Source organism: Camarhynchus parvulus, chromosome 7, assembly GCF_901933205.1.
Source record: "Camarhynchus parvulus chromosome 7, STF_HiC, whole genome shotgun sequence".
NCBI lineage: Eukaryota > Metazoa > Chordata > Aves > Passeriformes > Thraupidae > Camarhynchus > Camarhynchus parvulus.
This window is the reverse complement of record NC_044577.1, coordinates 28,335,681-28,349,613: the sequence shown is the minus strand read 5'-3', so window position 1 is coordinate 28,349,613 and position 13,933 is coordinate 28,335,681. Positions and strand designations below refer to the sequence as shown.

Sequence of the window (13,933 nt, the reverse complement as noted above, 5' to 3'; positions counted from 1 at the left end):
TGTGCACCACGCACGGGGCTTGCAGCAAGGGCTGGAGCTCTGGGATGGGTGTTGGGAAGCTCCTGGCCATCCTTTGGCAGTGAGCCTCTGCCTGCACCTTGCTGCCTGTGCCTGACTCTCTGTGGTGGGCACAGTCTGCATTTTCACCAGCTCCCGTGAAGTTTCTCCCACCTCCCTTATTCCCCACACAGGGCTTGTGTGGGGACGTGTCTCACCCAGGGGAGAGGGAGCCACCCAGCCTATCTTCAGCTTCACATCTTTACTTGGCCCTCTCTGGGTTGGTGGGTTTGTCCTGCTTCCCTCAGTGCCACCTCCTTGTCCTTTCTTCTGTCTTCTGCAAAGCTCCTTTGAGATGGCGCATATGCATAAAATAATAGGGATGGCAATGGGCTGTCCCTGCAGCAAACCAAGTGCTTTGCCTTGCTCTCTTGTGGCCAGGGCTGGGAACAGGTGCTGCTGCTGTGGCTGAGCTGAAAACACAGGCTTAGGTTTCTGTTTCAGTGCTCTGTGAGCAAACTCAGTGTTCAAATCCTCAATAGAACTTCCTTTTTTGGTTGATCCTTTTGAAAGGCTCAAGGCTCAGTGCAGGCTCCTTCCAAGAACAGTCACCACAAAGGGCACCAGCTTCTCCTTGTCATCACCTAGTTGTTAGATACCAGCATGTCAAAACAAAGCCCCTGCTCTGGGATTGATGCATTCCCCTCCTCTTCCTTTTTGTCCCTCTTTTCCCCCCAGGATTTCAGCAGCACAAAGTCCATCACATCCCGGTGCGACTTCCTGCAGAACCTGCTTGCGGACGGCTGCGCCGGAGCCATCGAGAACCCCAGCAGCAGCATCAGCGTGGTGAGGAACGTCCCTCTGAGCAGCAAGGGCTCTGGCCAGAGCCACCTGGACGTCACACAGATCACACCTCAGAAGGTCGCCTTGAATCTTCGTCCTGGTGAGTCCCCAGCGGCTCCGTGGGGCGTGGAGGGAGGGAGAAAGGGTGGCCAGGATGTGCCAAGAGCACGTTGTAGGTTGTGGCCTTGTAGCCCACTAAAGCAGGTGACTGCTGGCCCCTTCCATACCTTTGAACTTTGCTGGTGAGTCACAAACAGGTTTGGGGCTGGGGCACGTGTTCTCCATGAGAGGACCCTGCTGTTGGGCAAAGTCAGTCAATGCCCACCCACAACTGCTACCAGAAATGGTTTTAACACCTGCATGTGTTTAGGAGGAACCTGCTCGGCTTCAAAATGGAATCACTGTGTGGAAGGAGTTAAAATAACTTTGGTTCCTCCGCTAAGCTGACAGGGCATGACTCTAAACTGAGACAGATCCTTCTATAAATTGGAAACAAACCCACATATCTGTTTTCTGTCAGGATGCAAAAGAGCTATGGGATCAAGGCAGAAGATGGAGATTTGAACTTGTGACTCAGGCCTTGGACTATAGCCAGGCCCCTCTTTCATTCTCCTGAGCCATCACTTTTCTTCAATCTCTTCCTTTTAATTAAAAATTAGAAGGGAACAGCTCTTCCGAGCTATGCGAGCATGCTTGTTATCAAAAGTTTTTGCATGCTGGGGGGAGGCTTTAATGTGGGTTTAGAATTCTTGAAAAAATTTGGCAGCTGACATTTCTGAAGAGGGGAAAAAAGCTCTTTATTGCAAAGATAAGAAGCAAATATAAAAGCTTGATTCATTATAAGTGGTTTGTGTGGGTTTCTTAGGCTTACAGTTTTGTGACAGCTCTCATGAGCATACAGAAAAGAGAAATATTGATGTTTTACTAAAGAAAAACAGGGGTTTGAGCTGGTGCTTATGCTATCAGTGCTCTCCCAGAGCCTACCAGTTGCTACAGGAGTTTTTGTTTTAGCTGTGTAAGTTTGAAATTGTCATGTTTTTCAATTAACTTCCTCAGCTGTCTTTGGTCGGACCCTCAAATCTAAAAAAAATTGCTTCAAAGCCTTAAAATCAGATACCTGAGAGCAGTCACCGCTGTTCATACATCTGGATGCATGGCTTCTGCCACTGAATGTTGTGTTAGAAAAGGGAGCAAAAGGAAGTTGTTGTTACTGCTGTTTCTTGAGGCAATTCCTGACAGAAAGGGCTGGCTCAGCTTCCACATCTCATCTCCTGTGCATCCTCCACACACAGTGCCCAGCGCTCAGCAAATTCTGCTTTGCCAGTCCCCAGCAGTTTTGCCCATCCAGTGTCCACTGCTCCAATCAGTGTCAGGGTGCAGGGATCCATCTCCCTGTGCCTCCCTGGGGTCTGGCTTTTGGAAGCCTTGGGCTGCACTGGGCTGGTGTGCTGCTTCTGCCCACCCTTGCAGGGACCACACTCATGGCCATCCTCAGTTCTTCATGATGGAGAAGCCCTCCAGGTCTGGGCTGAGCTGCAGGAATCATCCTGAGGACCCCCACAGCAATTCCCACTCTGAGCCAGTGAACTCCTCTCCCTGTGCTCCTCTCGCAGAGCATCACAGTCATTGCAAGATGAGGATAACCTACATGTCTGTGATAGTATCTCCCATTTTTCTTCTCTTTTTGATGTTGGGCAACACTTCACCTTCAAGCTGATGACTTCCTCAACCCTTGCATTAGCAGGCCCAGTTTAAATTATCCATTAATCCTTGAGTTTGGGAGAACAGGTTTCACCCTGTGAACCCAAGACAAAAAGGAGACAACGTTGATTTAATTTTGGGCATGAGGGGTGTCCTGTTTCAAAGATGAATTCACGTGGTGGCGTTCTGTGGCAGTGGTGATCCTTTATTCTTAGAGCGCTAAGCAGAAGCAGAAGGGAGTGGATTGTCAATTGTTTGCTGTTCCCACCCAGGCAGTTTGATCTCATCATCCTGTGGCAGCAGTCACATCCCCAAATCTGTGTCCTCAGCTAAACTCCAAAGGCCTTAAATTGATGTCCTTACAGAGTAGCTTTTGGATTGAGCATTTAGTTTTTATAATATTGCTTTTTAATCTTGAGCCCAGCTATAAAGCAGCATGTCCTAGTTAAAAGAAATAGCAATAGTGTAAACAGACTTAAAAAATGAACAGATGCAGCTGTGGTGCTCATCAAGCCATAACCCTCACCAAGCAGGAATAAGCTGGATAAGCATGATTGTTGAGTTTATGTTCTTAAATTGACCAAAATCAATTTTTCCAATTTCTGCGCTGCTTCTGCATGATGGTATCCAAGAAAAATTTCTGAATTAAGCTCTGAGTTTACAACTTTTCAGTAAAAGCCCTAAGGAGGGGATGGTGGCAACAGTATGTGAGGAAGGAGGGGGCTGGATTATCCCTAGAAGTAATACTGTCCATAGAGAATAATAAATTCTTTTGCACTTACATACATTAGTGATATTTTCTCTGACATAATTGGTTTGTGCAGTTAGGAATGAAAGAAGAACCAGCCACAGGATCCTGTTGGTTTTGGTGCTTCTCAGGGACCAATAAATTTGTAACTATTAAGAGAAGCACGTTTGATCGCAGCATCCCAAACACCCTTTCTGGCAGGAAGAGCAGTGTTTTTGGAAATGAAAACATTGCAAAATACAGAGGACACATCCCCTTTTTGAGTGGGAAAAATATGTAGGAATTAAAAATATGGGTATGGGAAAGAATTTTCCCAGATTTAAACACATTTTTGCAGCACCGAATTAAAGTCAAGCTTGCAATCACAGTCTTTTACCCTGCAATCAGTGCTAGCAGTTTTTGTGCCACATGAGTTGTGTTCTTCTTTGTTCCCCCACAAAATGCAGGCCAGGTATAATGTGAGGCCCACCTGGAGCACCCGCTGCACTCCACATCCCAGCCCTGTGCCCTGTCCTGCTCCTGCTGGACAAGAAAGCTGGGGAGAGGAAGGAGGAATATTTAAGGCATCAGCTTCTTGCTTCCTACAGCTGGGCACTATCTACATGTGCATGTTTGCACATGGTGCCTCCTGCAGCCCTGCCTTTCCCAGGTGGGGCTGCAGCAGATTGCAGGGAAATGCTGAAGGAGAAGGAGGGTGTTGTTTGAGGAGATTTGGCTTGGTGCAGCCTGACCCCAGGCTTTGCCAGTCAGGTTGCAGAGCCCCTTGTGCTGTGCATTGCCAGCATGGCACTTTTGGGATGCTGCTCTTGCTGCTGTTGGGCTGGAAGTAAGTGGGAGCAGCTGTGCTGCTGTGCACAAGGAGGAGAACAATAAAGCAGTTAGGGAAATGTTTTCACAATACTAAAAAATGTGAGTTCCATTTCTGGGGAAGAAGAGGGGAAGCCACAAGTGTTTTGCAGAACCTGCCACCGCCCCAAGTTCAGCCTTGCCCTCGAAGGGCTGGGAGAGGGCAGAACTGGGAGCTTGGTTTTGTGATGATCCAATTCCCTGGATCCTTTCACTGGGCTGAGACACCAGTGAACTGGAAAAGGGGCTAATTTGGAAGCTGGGAACATGGGATCACCAAAGCCTGGCTTGTGAGGTTGGGGTTTGTGGTTTTATTTAGACCTCTCCCTTAGCAAAGTGAAAGGCAAACTTTTGCCACCTGCTGTCTGGCTCCACTGAGGTCCATCTGGTGTGAGTTCACTTTGAAGCAACCTCAGCTTTTCTGAGGAGTAGGTGTTGCCTGTGGTGGCGTTCCCTGGCACCCCTTCCAGAGGGTGTCTCTGAAAACCAGTGTGGCAAAGGAGAAGGTCAGGGGCAGGCTTTCCTCTGCTTCTCTTCACATCTGCACACCCTGTGACTCAGCCCTGTCAACTTCTTCCCTTGGGCTCATCACTTGAGGAAGTTTCACCTCTGCTTCAGTGCTTCCTTGGGTGACCCTAACAACTTTCTTTTTCACTTCCCTTTTGCTCTGATTTCTCCAGCTCCATTTTTTGGGGGAGCTCCTTTTCAAAGGTGTTTCTTCTGTGTCTGCTTCACCTTGACTTCCCTGCACAGCTCAGAGGACATCTTGCATTCACTTCATACTGGCTGTTTTTTTCTGATCTTCTTTTTCTGCTACACCTCCTACCGTCTTTTGTGCAGGACTTCTTGGACTGCTCCTGGTTTTCTTTGAGAATATACTCAAGTAAGTGTGGGCAGGGTCCCTGTTGCAGTAGTCCATGAAACATCCATTTAAGGTTCACTTTGCTTTTCTTTCCTGTTTTCTGAGGAAACATCCCTGGACTGCACACTGGGCAACAGTGTTTTTCATGTGTCCTCCCTTAGATGTTCTCTCAGATGAGATGGCAAGACCCTCTCTGATACGTCCAAAGAGCTAAAATAGAGACAAGAATTCTGTGTCATTTTCTTGCCAGCCAATATCCTACATAGTTTAAGAGGACCCAAAGTCAATACCTGTTTTCCTGTTGGTCCTAAGGGATGTGTTTGGAAAAGCTTATTGCCCTCACCCTCTTCTTTTGAAAAGTGATCTCTCTGCTCTGCAGGGGGAAAAATAAAGTATGTTCTGGATTTTTATGTGTGCTGGGAGTTTGCTGCTCACCGTGTCCGCCGTTTGTGCACGTGCAGGTGACCGGACCTCGTTCCGAGTGCAGGTGAGGCAGGTGGAGGATTATCCCGTGGACCTCTACTACCTGATGGACCTGTCCCTGTCCATGAACGACGACCTGGACAACATCCGCAGCCTGGGGACCAAGCTGGCTGAGGAGATGAGGAAGCTCACCAGCAACTTCCGTCTGGGCTTTGGCTCCTTCGTGGACAAAAACATTTCTCCTTTCTCCTACACGGCGCCAAGATACCAAAACAATCCCTGCACTGGGTAAGTGCTGCGTGCACCTGGAGGGGCAAGGTCTGTGTTTGCACTCTTCATATGCCTTTTTGCTGTAAATAATGAACCACCCTTCAGCCCTGGCTTTTGGGAATGATGATGATGAGCCTGGCTGTCACTGTGATGCTGGAGCAATTCAAAATAGGACAGCTTCTAATTTTGCTGTGGCTTTGGGGAGATCTCTGCATCTAGACATGGGAAACTGTTGTACCAGGGAGCCTGAAGCTATTTTTAAGTACCTGAAAAGGATGCAGACATAGCAGGCTTTTTTACAGCCTTTAAGGAAAAGGAACCAGAGCCAGAAATTCCTGATTTCTGATCCTAGCTCTGAGTCATAGTTTGGCGTTTGAGTAAATCAATTAAGCTTTTTGTCTGCATTTTACAGATAAGGAGGCCAAGGCAATGTAACTTCTTCTCAACAAAAGTGTTTGGAGGAACTGAGATTTGCTATGGCCTATAGTGCTGATTAATGAGTTTTTGTAGAGTGTTTTTACAGTGGCAGGAGGGTTTTTTCATCTTTATTGCTGTGGAAGGAAAGCAAACTGGTAGTTACAAAAGACACAAATGGTGTGGTTTACTTTGTGGTGATATCAGAGCCTTCCCTTTATTTCCTTTTTTTTTTTGCTTGTGTCTTTGCAAGTGTCTTTTTGTTTTTCTTTTAACCACCAGAGTTGGGATCAAGTCCATTGAACTGAAGGTTATTCCAGAGTGAAATTGGATGTAGGGAAGGGTGTCCAGGCTCAGATGGGTTTGGGTGTTGGCATTGAAGGATGGATACAGCAGCAAGTGCCCTCCTGGGAGAATGTCACCACTGACACCTTTGTAATCCCCATCTTCACCTCATCCATCAGTGGGTGCTTCCTAGTCACCTAAGGGCAGTGAGGAGAACCCTTTCATTTGAGCCATTTGTGGATACTTACATTGTAAGATCACCTCATGCATGGATGCCAAGCTCTGAGAGGCAGATAAAGACAGCTTGCATCAGCAGTGAGTTTCTAGGCCAGCTTTTGGCTCTGACCAAGCATTGGCATCTCACTGCACATTGCTTGTTGACCAGACAAAAATTGTCTGTATTCGCTTTTCACCAGTTCTGTTCAGAGTGGAAACTCAAATGGATTTTAACACTGAAAACTCTTGCTTTAATCATGAAGCAAAAGTGACCACACTGAGCCAGGAAGGTGTCTCTGCCCCAATGGCATTGCACACCACACTCTTCATAGTGCTTCTCCCAGAAATTTGGCATAGCCTCCAAGGGATCCTCTGTCATCTCTGTCCTCCTCAGTCACCTGCCCTGAGACTGGGGACAGGCTCCAGCTGGAGAAATCTTGGAAACTTTGTTTGGCTGGTGTGTGATTTAATTGGTGTGACATGGCTTTTGCCAAGAGAAACAGAGTGAAACATGCAGGAGGAGATGGGTGCAGAAGGAGAGGACGGAACTGGACAACTCAGCAACAAAGGTGTACCTGAAACTTCCAATGACCTTTTATCAAGAACATCCAGAGCTGTCACCTCAGCTTTTCCCACCATGATCAGGCTATCTGTGTGTTCCTTTGGCTTTACCCAGGTGGTTGCTTTTCTTTCTGTGGGTTACTTTAAGCCAGCCTGGTTTTAGGAAAACATTTAGGAAGGATTGCCCACGTGGTCATGTGGTAGGTGCTCCCTTCCAGTCTCCATGTGTCTCCTCCTCATCCAAACCAGGGGTGCTGGCTCCCTGCTCTCTGATGGACTCTCCTTCCCCAGCCTGCTCTGTGTGGGGGCTCTGGCTGCTGCCACGTGTCCCTGGGGCAGTGAGGTGGCTTGTCAGGCGTGGTTTTGTTTGCAGCTATTCCTGGTGTCAAAACAAACCGTTCAGCATCTAAGAAAAGCTGCAAGTAAGCTCGAGCTGCAGTGGGTGCTTTTTGCCCCTGGTCCAGGCTCTCCCCTTCTCTTCCTTGTGGTGGTGACTGACTTGCAGGTCTGGGTGGGGTGCAGCCCTGTTTCCCTTGTCTCCTTCATCACCTCTGCTCCTGACTCAGCATCCTGATGGGCTAAGGGCAACTTGCCGAGACCCTGCAGTGAGAGGTTTCAGACATGGCACACTCCTTGCCTTGCCCTGGGTGCGAGCACAATGCAGGTCTGGATGTGGATCATGGATCAAAAGGGATGGCTCTAATTGCCAGCCAAGCCCAGGGCAATGAGACCTGCCCCACAGTTAGGGGTGTGTGTGTGTGTGTGTGTGTATGGAAATCCCTGCTTTGGGGTCCCTTGTGAGGAATTTGAGTTCTCAGTGATGGTAAATTTTAAATACTCCTTTGTGTAAAAAGCCTCTTGCAACTTACCCATAGTGGGTCATGTGTCAGCAAAAGCTTTTAATTGTACTCTGGGTTATATGTTAAAAGATAAGAGTGAATTAGTGCCAGGCCAACTCCTTTTAAACACATTTCTTCTTAACCCTTCCCATCCCTCTCTCCTGCACACACTCACTGATTTCCCATGCCGCAGGAGCTGCTCTGCTGAGCTCTCCAGGTGAGCACCAAAACTGCCTTCTCATGGTTTTGTATGGGAAAAAAAAAGGTTTCCTGGTGGCCTGCCAAGACATTTCTCTGCCTTAGGGTGCCCCTCCTGCCTTTCTGCTGCGGTGGGAAGCAGAGATGGTGTTTGCTCACCAGCTTGCATGGAGAGTGGGAGGAAGCTTGAGCTGGTATTGGTTATTACTCCATCTCATACTGGGCAATTGCCAGGTGCCTGGTGGTGTGCAGTAGGTGTAGGGTGGTTCATACTGGCAAGAAAACTGGATGACACAGTGAAAATCTGTACTGCAGAAGAGGGGAAAGCTAGTTCTTGGCAATGATGCTTCTGCCCTTTGACGCCAGCCCACAGGTTCTGCAGGTGTGGGACACGGCTCCCATGGCCCTCCTGGGCTGCTGGGGAGGGTGGATCTGCCAAAATGCAGCCTCCCTATCACTGGATTTCATCCTTGGCTGCAGGTTCCCAGTGAAAACCACTCTGAGTGCTGAAACTGCAGAGCTGCATGGCCCAGGGTGGGCTGGTGGTCAGTGTCACCACTCACGTGGTACGTGGAGAGACACGTTCAGTCCTGGCGGGATCTCTGGAAGCTTCAGCTTCTGAAAGCCCTTGAGGAAAAAAAAGTATGGGCTCTACTGTAGGATTTTGTAGAGAAGTAGCCAGAAGTTGAAGTGTCCAAAATACAAAGCATTGCAAAAGTATTCCAACCCTCCAAACAAAACCTTAGAGACCAACCTGGTAGAGCTGGGAGCTTCTGCAGTTCTTGGCTGCGGGTGTGGTTCCTCCCAGCTGACCACTCCTCTGTTCTTCCCACAGTTATAAGCTGTTCCCCAGCTGTGTCCCATCCTTTGGCTTCCGCCACCTGCTGTCCCTGACGGACAAAGTCGACCGTTTCAACGAGGAGGTCCGGAAACAGAAAGTTTCCCGCAACCGAGATGCTCCAGAAGGCGGCTTCGATGCCATTTTGCAGGCTGCTGTGTGCAAGGTGAGCTGCTCTCATTTCTGGAGGTTTCTTCTGCTCTTCTTGAACCAAGGCAAAGCTTCAGTTTGCCATTTCATGGAAGTAACTGAATTTTTCTTGGAGAAACTGAAAAATGCTTTTAAAAGTAGAGGCTTTTGTTTTTATGTGCTTCTGTAGGTAAAAAGGAAAAAAGGTTAATCCTCTTTCTAGTTTAAAGGGATAAAAAATGGAGCTTTTGCAAATGCAAATTTGGGGCTGAGATTTCATTACACAGTTAGACCTTTGGTGCTGAGCACCTGGGGCAGAGTCCTTCCAGAGTCACATGCACTTGTGTGCAGCAGCATTGCACATCAGCTCAATGCGGTTTTCAAGGGTGTGTCAAACACATCTTGCAGCAGTAGACCCATGTTGAGGGTTGGAGCTGGTTCCTACTGCTCATACTTTCCCTCTTTGTGTGTGGGGGGATGATCTCACCTCTGGGTGCTGATAGCCTTCTCTACCTCTTTGTCGGCAGAACTGGAGCTGGAGAGTTCATTAGCTTGGTGCCATGTTAGCCGTGTCCTTAGGGTTTTTGGAGATGCTTGGAGATCTTTCTGGAACAAGTAGTTGGGTTGCTTCATATCCCTTTATCATGAATGAAAGTGTTTGCTCCACTCTGACATGAGGCTGAGCTTCCCTGCTCATCAGGGCTGGTCCTATTTGCTTTTTCCCCTGTTGCTGCAATTTGCTTTGTGTTTGCTTCAGCCTTGCTTAGTCCTTTTAGTTGGGCATGTTTTCTTCTGGGTCTGAATTATGGGAGCTGGGAGATAGGCATGGCCTGTGGGAGCGATGGATTGCAGGCATGTGAGAAGCCAGATTTTTTCTTGTCTGGGTTGGCTTTGCTGTGCTTCATGGTCTTGGCAGGACTGAACCTGCCCCATTGGGGCATCTTCCCACACATGTTGTTGTTGGCACAGCTGCAGTGCTGCTCCCAGTAACTGTCTGGATATAAAGTGCTTCTCAGTTTTGGAGAGGTGGCTCCCATGGTTAGAGCAGGGATGGCTCAGGATGGTGACTCAGTTGTGCCATTCACCATGTGGGTTTTTGCACTCCCTTCCACGAAGTTACTGCAAAACCAGGCAAATGTTTCCCTATGGTGTAACAGTACTTCAGTGTGTATCACAAGGGCTCATTTCTGAAGTGCTGGTGGAAGGCAGGAGACCTGCAAGATATTTCCTCTGAATTTGTGGCAGTCTCAGATTGCTGGTAAGGACCAAAATCTTTAACTGTCCTTCTTGAATGCACAGCCTGGTCCCTTCTAAATTTAGAAGATGAATTTAGATGCTGGTACCATCTAAATTCAGGAATGAGCACCCTCGAGGAAGGGTGAGCAAAGGTGAGCATGTGTACATGCGTGACTGTTGGCACGATGTGGCAGGTCATGACAGCAAATTTCTGCAGCCACAGCAGTTAATTAATTACTGGAGCTTGGGTGTGGGAAAGGAAGTCCATGGGCCTGGTGTGCAAGGCAGGAGAACTGGCTGTGCCATGACTCATGCTGCATTGGCAGTGCCTTGCTCTGGGCAGAGCAGCTGCCTCTCATCACAGCCATGAGTAGCAAAGATTCTGTCTGTCCAGAGTTAAAAAAGGCAAAACTTCAAGGCAGCTGATGGACATTAGGATGTTTGGTCCCATAGTCAAAATGGGAACTTATTGCTTAATTTCCCTTGTGGTCCCCAGGCGAAGGCCCAGACTGGTCAGTGGCTGTGGGCTGTGGTGAGACTCAACACCACTGAGATGGGTGAGGCTTGCAGACATTTGGGGTGGCAGAGAAGTGCAGCTTGCTGACAAGGATGTTCTTGGCATGGAGTTTGTCATCCTGCAGTGACTAATGGAGTATCATGGGGATTAAAACCCCAGAAGCAGACAGGAATTTCTGTTAGCTCAGGAACTATTCCCCCTCCCAGGCAAGGAGAGCAGCATATGGGTACCTTGGTGACTTCTGAGGTGGATCTCCTCATCACTGCTGTGGCACCCCGTTGCATCTCACTGGCATGCTCCAGCTTTTTCCAGGCTACTTATCACCTTAGAAAGTCCCCTGCCTTGGGGACATGCAGTGTGTTGCCCATGAAGCACTTTGTGCTCAGCATCAAGGGGAGAGGGGGTCACAGCATAGCAGAGCATCGCAGTCTCCAAGCCATGGTGTCTAAACAGGGCCTTCTCCTCCCCTTCTGAGGTGTCAGAAACAATACCTCCTGTGTTGACTAGATGTTTTTACACTGGAATGCATAGCAAGAATTTCTTCTGCATGAGCTGCCTAAGGGCTCTGTAGCACTCAAGTCATGTTTTGGCCTGGTCTTCAACCCAAGGAATGGGGAAAGTTTGTACAGCTAACAGAGACTAAGGAGCAGGCCCAGGGTTTGGCTCCTTTCTGAAAGATGAAGATATGGTAAATGTTATTCTCAAGGCAATGAAAGAGCCAGAGACAATAAGCCTTTATTCTGATGCTAAAATACTATGCCAGGAATATTAATCAGCCTTCCATAATTACATTTTCCATTTGCAGTATTTTGGTTTCTTGCCATTCTCTAAGTGCAAGCCTCATATAGCTTGGTGGTATGTGTAAGTTTCAGATCTTATATGCTAAGATGCAGCAAGGAGATAATGCTAGATTGGAAAATAAACCATCTTTTGGAATGGTTATGATTGATGCTTGCTAGACACTGGTAGGTGGAGATAGCCAAGGCATCTGGGAGACACTGAGGTGCCTTTCAGAGCAATTCCAAGTGAAGGAGGTTTTGGCTTTTGATCCCTAAGGCATCCTTGCCTTGCACCTGTATCTGTTTTCTTGCTTCCAAGAGGGTCTGCACCTGAGAAACTGGTGAGGTTTTAGACAAATTGATGAATCCAGGGGGGTATCGTGGTAACTGAGTCTTGGCAATTGAATGGCTTTTATTCAGTGCCCAAAGTATAAATGTAGGTATTTTTTCAGGCATGGAAATGCAGGCTTTGCTGCTTTTTCAATAGTATTTGGAAAGCTGTGCTGAGGTAGCTGTGACAGTTTTGCCAGTCGCTATTGGCTGTATGGAGTGAGAAGCTGTTTTTTTTGGGGTACAGAAGGCAACTGCAGCTGGTTGTAGGAGTAGGGGCAGGATCCATAGCACCCCAAGCCCTGTGGAAACATGTTACTCTGCTTTGGGTCCAGTCCCACCCCTGCTTTAAAAATCCTTCTTATCCCATAAGGATCAAAAACCAGATGAGAGGGTAGGCATCAGTGCTGGGTTTTTTGTTCAGCAATCCCAGTCCAATAAAAATAAATGAAATTCTCCTTGGTTATTTGCTTTAAGCCGAGGGGAGTGCTGCTCTGGGTTTCTCAGTGGAAACTGCATGCTGAAGAGCTGTATTTTCCAGTGCCTTGAGGCCAGTGGTAGAGGCAGTGTGAGATGCTCCTTGGCATGCCAGCCTCCTTGGGGGGCCTTTTTTGTAGGTCTACAGCTTTTTTTGGTGTGGGATCAGCACTGACTTGGCCAGCCCATCTGAGGCACCCTGGTTTGATGCTCTGAGGCATCACATACTTTCCGTGCCTGGATATTGGCACTGAGACTGTGGGTGCTCATTGCTTTTTGGGAGTGAGTTCCTGAGCTGAGCAGCCACAGCAGTTCTGATACTGTTTACGTGGGAAATTGTGTCAGAGTCATGGAGAGTTTGTCTGCAAAGGAATTCTTAGCCCATGATTTAAAGGTGGGCTTAGCAGGCAGGTGATCAGCACCAGCACCCCTGAAGTGACTTTGTAACTGCTGCTTGAACGCAGCTCCTTTTCTTTGTGTGCAGCACATTTCTAAGGAAATGAAACTCAGATTAATCCTTCTAATCTCTTTGGGAGTTTCTTGGCCTTAATCATTTAAAAAGAAATCAGCTTTGGATACTCAAAGAAAAGTGAATTGGATGGGCTTCTGTCTGGTGGCTGAGTAGACTGAAAACTGCCTCTTACATTATTAGAGCTGTAATCACTTTTGGGTTGAGTTCTTAAGAAGTTACATTTTGGCATGAGGTTTTAGCCTTTTGTCCAGTGGGGTAACTTCAGAGGAATGAATCCTGCTTCCCAGAGCAAAAAGTATTCATTGCTTCCTGAGCTGGACTGTAATGTGCTGGTGCATGGTAAAGGATGTGTGTTGCCAAAAATTTCTTCCTATGGCCTTATATGCATCATGGGGGTCTTTAAAATGTCAATAAAGAAAATAAACCTTCTGTAATTGGGAGGAAAAAGGAATCTACTCTAGAATAATGTCCCTGAAGCAAGAGTTATATTTATTGGAAAGATCAGCAGGCTTTGGGCTATGACTCATATTTGGAGGCGAAAATTGCTCTGGCACATGTGATTCTACACCCTTCTGCATGCTCTGCCCTCCTGCCCTGCCCACGCCACTGCTTTCCAAAGGAAGGGCCTGCACCTTCCTGTAAACAGGGCAGAGTTTCGGTTCTGCTAAATAAGCTGAGCAGTAACTCTGGAGGAGTTGGATATCTCCATCTGCACCGTGTTCCCATCGGTGACCCAGCTTTTCCCTTGTGCTTTCCCAAAGGATTTGTGTGGTGGTACTCTGAGCCAGGGTCTGGAGGGAGGGGGATATGCTGGGAGTGTGTGGGTAGGGAAGGTGTGGGGCAGTGTCTGCTGGCAGATGGTCACTGTGGCCAGCTCAAGGGGAAGCTCTGGACAGTGGGACTTTGTGCCTCCAATCTGTGCTGTGGCAGGATCTCCCTGCCATGGTCAGCA

General features: G+C 47.9%; 1 protein-coding gene across 1 annotated transcript in view; it reads left to right on the top strand.

Annotated features, from left to right (window-relative positions):
* Positions 1-13,933, top strand: part of ITGB5 (integrin subunit beta 5) — a 59,424-nt gene that overhangs the window by 10,371 nt on the left and 35,120 nt on the right. The window contains exons 3-5 of the mRNA XM_030952278.1: positions 736-940; positions 5,459-5,708; positions 9,039-9,207. Coding sequence (XP_030808138.1) covers positions 5,527-5,708; positions 9,039-9,207 — 351 coding nt within the window. The 5' untranslated portion in view covers positions 736-940; positions 5,459-5,526. The remainder of the gene's footprint in view (positions 1-735; positions 941-5,458; positions 5,709-9,038; positions 9,208-13,933) is intronic.